This window comes from Arvicola amphibius, chromosome 5, assembly GCF_903992535.2.
Source record: "Arvicola amphibius chromosome 5, mArvAmp1.2, whole genome shotgun sequence".
NCBI classification, from domain to species: domain Eukaryota; kingdom Metazoa; phylum Chordata; class Mammalia; order Rodentia; family Cricetidae; genus Arvicola; species Arvicola amphibius.
Window position 1 is genome coordinate 90,754,156 of NC_052051.1, and position 7,986 is coordinate 90,762,141.

General features: G+C 42.5%; 1 protein-coding gene across 1 annotated transcript in view; it reads left to right on the top strand.

Annotated features, from left to right (window-relative positions):
* LOC119815292 (sperm motility kinase X-like) overlaps positions 1–3,292 on the top strand; it is a 47,564-nt gene extending 44,272 nt beyond the window's left edge. The window contains exon 2 of the mRNA XM_038331434.2: positions 1,479–3,292. Within this exon, the coding sequence (XP_038187362.2) occupies positions 1,479–3,292 (1,814 nt within the window). The remainder of the gene's footprint in view (positions 1–1,478) is intronic.
* The last annotated feature ends 4,694 nt before the right edge of the window (positions 3,293–7,986 follow it).

The following is a 7,986-nucleotide window of genomic DNA, read 5'->3' on the forward strand; positions in this document are numbered from 1 at the left end:
AATTTAATAGAAGAATATTATTCCATGTTTAGTTGATGTCCCTGGGAGGCCTGCCCTGTTTTGTGGGGAGATGAAGGGAGAGAAAACCTGAGGGAAGAGGCGGGAGAGCCTGGGGCAGGGAAGAGTGCAAAACCCGGGTCAGTGTATAATATATTAGAAAAGAATAAAAACATCACATTACTGTTAAATAATGGAAAGATAATATTACTAGGAAAGTTGAGAAATTTGAATGAGAAATGTGTTGACATTACTGACTCCTAAGTAGCCTATTTTTATATCTCTACATAGAGAATAAAGAAACCTTAGAACATTGGCTCCATCATTATGTTTTTAGAAAACATCATACTTGTTACACCTGCCCTCAGAGTAACATTGTCAGATCTTTAAAAAGGAGAGAAATACAATGTAAATTCAATAATCATATATGAAATCATCAAAATTATAGAAAGATTAAAAATTAAAATCTCAAAACCAGTTGTAAATGTACAAATAATTTAAAAGGTATGATTGATGCCATAGATTTCTGGAAAATGTTCTATCAATTATGTTTGCATGATAGCAAGTGACTAACACAGAATGATATTCCACCTTATTTAAAGACCACTTTCCATTATTGTGTTGACACGTGTGATATCATTATATTCACCAAACTATCTCAGAGCAAAATATACAATTTGAGAACAGTAAAATAGGTAAATTTGATGTCATAGACTGATAGGGATTATGTAAGACTCTGGAAATGTAAAATATTTTTCTTAGAAATGGCATTCCTTTCTCTCAGCATAGGAGAAGATCTGCAATTGTGCCTCACAATTCTTTCTACTCCCTCCGATTTCGTTATTTCTGCAGGAATGTTGATTCTCTGCTGTCACTTGTACTCTATAATTTCACTAAGAATGTTTCTCAAGTGTATATGATTCCATGATTTCATTGTTTAGGTTATAGAGAACTTAGCAGTGAAAAAAGACTCAAAATTTCTTCTAAAGACTGATTCAGAAATGATTCAGTTTGCATAGAATTTTTAATTCATTTTGTCTTCAGATATGTTTACAGAATAAATAGGATACCATTTCCATACAAAATAAAACCCCTTGTTAGTTGCCAAAAAATGTCTTCCAAATGATGTTTTAGAAGTAGCCATATGTACTGTAACAAGATCAAAGTTGACTATAAATTTAAACTGAACTTTCTCCTCTTTGATCACTTTTGGTGAAGTTGTATCTGTTTTGCTTGTTCTTTTCAATAATCAAGCATTTATGCCATTGCAATGTTCACGCTGGTCTATTTCCTTAGGTTTAGTTCTCATCTTATGTATGTTTCTCAGAATTTCTTTAGAGTTTGGCTTTTTCTTATTTTCTGTGACCCAGAAGTTCACTGTAAGGTTGTTCTCATCTGTCACACTTGTTCATTAAGAAAAAGAAAGCTAAAAACTTTACCCCTTGACTTACTTCTCATTGTTTTTAATCTGATTTTCTCAGTTGGCATTGGCATGGAAATTATCAAGAACATTTCTAGCAAGACCAGAGAGAAGGAGAACATGCAGCTGGCCCTAAATGCCAGCGCCTATGAAGAGGAGACCATTACAGATCACTACATCATACTAAGTAACCTCGGCAAAGGGGCCTTTGCTGAAGTGAAGTTAACTTGCCATCTCCTCACAAATATGAAAGTCGCAGTTAAAATCCTTGCGAATGGTGAGGAGAGTGACAGTAACAATAGGAAAGAGCTCAACATCATGAAAGAACTAGACCACCCGTATATAATAAAGCTCTTCCACGTCATCGACAGCAAAGACCACACCTATATGGTGTTGGAGTTTGCTGCTCAGGGCGATCTAGTCACGCTCATTGAGGAGGGTGGCCCTCTTCAGCAGAAAGAGGCCCAACACATCTTCTGCCAGATTGTGTGTGCAGTGCACTACTGCCACGATAATGACATCGCACACAGGGACATCAAGCTAGATAACATCCTGCTTGATGGCAAAGGAAACATCAAACTGTGTGACTTTGGCCTGGCCATCAGAGTCAGCTCTGGGCAGAGGTGCAAGGGATTCTGTGGCACAGTTGAGTATTGTGCTCCAGAGCTATTCGATGACACAGAGTATGATGCAAGGGCACTTGACATCTGGAGCATGGCAGTGGTTCTGTATGTAATGGTGACAGCAAGGTTCCCATTCAAAGCAAGGACCTATCCAGACATGAAGGAAGAAATGCTGAATCCCATGTACTACATTCCTTACACACTTTCTCAAAACCTTGTGCTTGTACACCTCATTGTGCACTTGTTCACTGTGAACCCTGAGCAGAGGCCCACGATATGTGACATTAGGCAGCACCAGTGGATCAGAGACAGGCAAGAATTTTGGAAACTCCCATCATCCTCAGAATCATTCTGTAACAAACCAAATCCCAGCATTGTGCTGGCTATGTGGGGTATGGGCTACCATCCCAAGGCTATTAGTGACTCTCTACGTGAGAAAAAATTCAATAACATCATGGCCACATACCTAATTTTAAGCCACGAGTCACCCCAGGACCACATTAAATCTGCCAGTAAGTCTTTGCAGGCCTGTTTTGCTGTGTCATCAACAGATGCTCTCAAGTCCCTTCCTCCTAAGAGGAGAGTGAGTGAGCCTGCCATTCCCACCTTCGCCCTGCTGACTGAACATCAGGGACAGGATGAGAAGTGTTCAAGCAAGCAAGGGAGCAGAAACCTGAGCATGCCTGCCACCTTGTGCTGCCTGCTGGAGGAGGACATCCCTTCCCAACCAGTACCCACGTGTGCTCGTGAGGTTACTCCTCTCCTGAGCAGAAGTTTGGAAGTAGGTAGCATGGTTTGCAATGAGTTGTCCTCACAATGCCCATTGTCTGAGTGCATTTCTTCTGCAAAGTATTTGTCCTGCGAGGCACCCCAGGAAGTGAGCACCCTGAAGAATAGCTTAGATGCTCAGAGTACACCCTCTGTAAGGAAGGAAAGGGAGACACCTGAGGGTATGAGCAGTACTGAAACCCTTGGAACTCGGAGATCTTCCCTTCAGACAACATCCAAGAACAACTTAAAAGGTGTCCTTCCTGAAGATGTAAGTGCAGCCTCTGCCAGCAGTCTGTCCAAAGGCTGGAAGAGGGTTAAGAAGAGAATTGGGAATTGTGTGAGATTTCTGTGCTGCTGTATTCCGCTCTCACGAAAAAGCCATGTTTCTCAGAAGGAAGAGGTACCACTGAAAGGAGAGAGCATTGCAGGTGCACACACACAGCTAAATGCGGTGCCCAAGATGCACATCAATATTTATTAATCTGTATGTTTTCTAATGTCCTTTGTGACCATTACATGATAATTAGGGTAGGTAAATTAGGAATTCTTATTTCAAAAGGGTTGCTCCAAAACTCCATCACAACCTTTAAAATGAAATGTTTAAGCTAAAGTAGACAGTATTGTATGAGAAGTAGAAGCTTTAGAAGCAGCCAGAAGTAGTGTTGTCTAAAGGAAGAAAGAATTATAGAGCATCAAAGGCTTTGAGGGAAGAAAACTAAAAAGATCAGGAAGAATATAAGAAGAGCCAATGGCAAACAGATGATCCAGAAGAATATAAGAAACAAGAGTCTGAAGTGTATATTTCAAAGTTCTTAAGACTGTGCCTTCCATAGGTCATTATTGTCTTATGTACTGAGTCATTGTAGAAGATAATGTTAGCAGTTCTATTGACTGAGATAGCCAAATTGGGAGCAAATTGGGAGCCATGCAGGAAGTCCAGATGACAGAGTGTCGTGTACTCCAACAGAGAAGTCCAGCACCTACCACAGGCTTTTCCACAGACAACCATTATTAACAGGAGGTATGTCCAATAGCTGGCCTTCAATAGCATCCTTCTCAGAGAGCAGCCCTGTGCCAAAATTCTCCCCAAAGATACTCTTGAATTAGAAGTCCCAATGTGCAGGGGCCCTTACTTTGGGGTACTTGTCAGAACTATATTTGTCTCCTAACAGGAAAGGGACACCAAGCAGGAAGGAAATGGTTACCACTATAGAAGGAATTCTGGAATATTGCTCCAGTTTGCAAGGTGGGTATTGCTTGATTGTCCTGATACTGGAGTACAGAGGACCCATGACTTAGTCTGCAGTCTTGGAACTACTTTTTGGTTAGATCCCACATCAGGGGTCAGAGGGTCAGACCTAGACAGAATCTTGTGACTGTAGATTAGAAGCATTCTCCTGGGATCCCCTTTTGAAAGTTGCATTGGTGTTGTCGTGGACATGCTCCATGCAGAACCAATGATGTAATGAAGAGTGACCACTCAGAAGGGACTGAATGTCAGGGCTTATCTGTGGGTCTCATGGCTGAAGGCAGCACTGAGAACACGAATTTATTTTTATTTTGTTGTATCGGAGAGGTTTCTCTGATGTGTTTTATCCTTGACACTGATCCACAGAGAGATAAGCATGAGGCTGCCAAAGTCAACTGTTTTCAACTCCAAGGAACTTGGTCATTAAGCTCATGATGCAGAGGAACAAAGGTAAGAAGACAAACAACAGAGCAATGGATTCAGAGTGGTTTTGAGATAAATTGTGGCAAGTAGCTCATCTTTCCCCTCTGCTCCTAGCTGTTATGGAGGAACAGTTTGGGTATAACCGGTGTACACCATCTTACCCCTGTATGGAAGAACAATCACTGCAACTGGCAAGATGCTTTGTCTGTACTGTGTTGAAGAACCATGAGAATGAGAGTGCACACAGCCTTGCAAGGAAAATCAGACTGGAGTGGCAGACCTTCTTGTTTATGCGGCCATACCTGCTCTGCATCAGTGGGGGATTACTAAGGGAAGTATCATTCGTGATATACCTTACTGAATGCAGTGCTTGGGAAAGGGAGACTTGGGTGCTGTAGCCAGGTCAGTGAAACCCAGGAGATACAACCAATGAGAATCATGGGCTCCAGACTCACATGACAGACTCTACAAAGGCTAATCTCAGTATGAACAGTTGTGGTGTTTATTTTGACATTTGTCTTGGGACTAATGAGGACTTTCCCTGATACTAAAGCAAGTATCTATCTTTAGCTTTTTATCTGAGAGAACATAAGTCAGCTGAGTTTCAGACTCCCACATCCATCACTTCCCTCCTTTACTGCCTCCCTGCTGGATGGAGCAGGGGCAGTGTCCATGACTACCAGATATTTGTAGGAGGAACTTCACACTTCATCCCAAAGCTGTCCACAGGTGTCCTCCTCACAGAGCACAAACCTGAGTCCTTAGATGCTCTTCTGGACATAACATATTTGGTTGACACAATGATTAAGTACAGCCCCAGGCCACTTGACACAGCCACAATGAGCAGTTTGGTACAGGTGGATCACATGAAGTTCCCCTAGTCAACTCCAGATGTCTTATTGGTCGCCCTTTCTCTCCTATTATCTGCAAGTTCTTTGGGACACGATCTTTTGTGGAAGCTCATTTTCACCAAGTATGTATCCTGTATAATGTAGACAAGAGGACGTGAGATGAGGTGCAGGAAGCAGAGTGCCTATGATAAGACATGTTGTTGGGAAAATGCTTTTACTCCTTTGTTCCCAGAGCCTGATGCATGAAAAGTTGCAGGCCTGTCATGAGGAAGCATTCCCTGCCTTCTGCTGTCCCTGATGCACTCTAATGCTGTTGGCCTAGGGAAGGTCACCTTGGATGACAATGAGCATTATACCTGCCTCTTTAGTCCCCGAATTTCCTAAAGTAAACCTGCCATTATCTCCCAAGACCACAGATCTTGTACCTGTGGATGTTTAACTCTCAGCCAGTTTTCTCACTGATCTACAATATTCCTTCTCTTATAGGTGCCTGGCAACATCTGAGATTGTGTCCCTGGAGGATTCCTAACCTGAGGACTTGCACACTCAACACTGGTGTCAGCGATGAAAAAGGTCATCTCTGAGTTCGGGAAAGGTCAGAAGATCTACACACCTTCAGGGGGACATCCTGTACAGGCCATTGAGATGGCTCATGTTCCAGCATCCAGCTACAGAACCTTCTCCAATTGTCATCAAGATCTGAGGATAACAGAAGGATCCCATAGGAAAGCTGTCCAATGTATGTTACCTTTAAATTTCTGGCATAGATTCATGCTGTGTGTTTTTCGATAGTGTAAAAATGTCACCTATGACTCTCTTTTTTCAGAGATGACCCTGAAAAATTACCTGAGCAGAGAAAGAACGTGCTACTACAGAGCCTTGGGACACACGGGTGCATGTGTCCACAGCCTCTAAACTGGAGTTCCTGAAAAGGACAGTGTCCTTGGACCTTCTCTCTCAGGCCACCAATCACATGATGATGGTGCACTTGACGTCTGTCACTTATGTCACTTATATGGTTTCCTACCAGTATTGGATAGAGACAATACACAAACAACAAATACCAAAGTACCAAAGTAGGTTTCCTGCTGAATTTACACCAATTGGCAAATAGAACATTTATTTTTTATCCAAAAGACTCTAAACTCTCAGAGTCCTCTTTTCTCCACTCTTGTCACTGTTGTTAAGATGACAGATCTTTTCTCAGATAGACTCAAAATTGAAAATCTGGTCCCCAAGCACTGAAACATCCAAACTGAGTCTAGTCCTAAAAGTGATGGCAGAGGACAGGGGTGACTTATCCAGACTCTGCACTTGTGGTTCCAGCCCTTCACAAAGTCTCAGAGATCCACAGAATTGAACAGGCAAGAAACAGAAATGGAAACATGGATTCAAACACAAATCCCAGCCAGAGACCCACCTACATCGCATCAGCTGATTTTGTCAGGGCCACCTTTGGAAATCAAGGCAGAGAAAATGATCTGTCCACAAAAGTCTGCAAGTATGCCAAAGTAAACAATAAGGAACCCATTAGAAAACTGAACACAAATTTAATTATTGCAGCTGACCCCAATGTAAACACTACAAAATTCATGTAATAGATGCAGAAGCGATCTACGTAAGTTTCAGCCTCTTAAGGAAGAAGACAGACACAGCACACACGAGACACATGAGCTTTAATGATATTAGCCAAAAAATACAAAATCTGAAGCATAGCTGGGGGGAGACTGTATGGTATGACATCGAAAGAAAGCCTGGACACCGTTTTCATAACCCAGCAGACAACAAATACCTGTTCTAAGACAAGATGGTTCAGTGCTATGCAGCAGGAAGGAGTGTCCAGGCTGACAACCAGATGTGTTCTGCTCACCACACTTACACCTGTGTGACTCTCAACGTTACTTCATGAAGATATGGTAAAGAAGCAGAATGAAGACTCGCCAAAGCTGGGGACTCATTTCCACCTCTGATAGTCAGCTATACTCTTGATTCTCAAACACCCCAGCCCAGGAGAAGAGGGATGCTGACCACAGCACAGATGTAAGACTTCCTTGAGCACATGAGTCTCCATGCTGCTGCTGGAGCCCCGAGAGCCTAGCAGTGCACACTCCCCAGCACTGATGCACATTCAGTGCTAGATGTCAACCCATGCAGACCACATCACCCTTGCTTCCTCACAATGAATACATGTAGCCAGGCTGTGTTGACACCCCACATATATCCCCAAAGAGCTAGGTGTCAGACCCTGATGGACATCCACAGCCCACAATCCACATATCCATTTAGATATCAGCCCTTACCTGACACTGTTCTTACCTGTACACTCATATATTGTCATCCATATACATTACTATGGCAGTTCAGGATGTTCCTTCCCCTTTCAACTCCCACACCAGTAGTAGTAAAGATCCTACACAAATGTCTCCTCCCATCTGCTGTGCTAAACAGCATTGCTAGTAATTGGCACTATTTGACATTGCATGCCTGACACTGTTCATTGTGTGGTTTTATAACCAGCTGAGTACCAGCTCCTGAACTGCCCTATGTGATTTCTTCCATATCAGGCCTTGTAGGACCCCAAACGTGAATCCCTAAAATTTCTGTGTATCAAATTCAACTAGAACATGCCACCACCACACCTATAAGTGACTT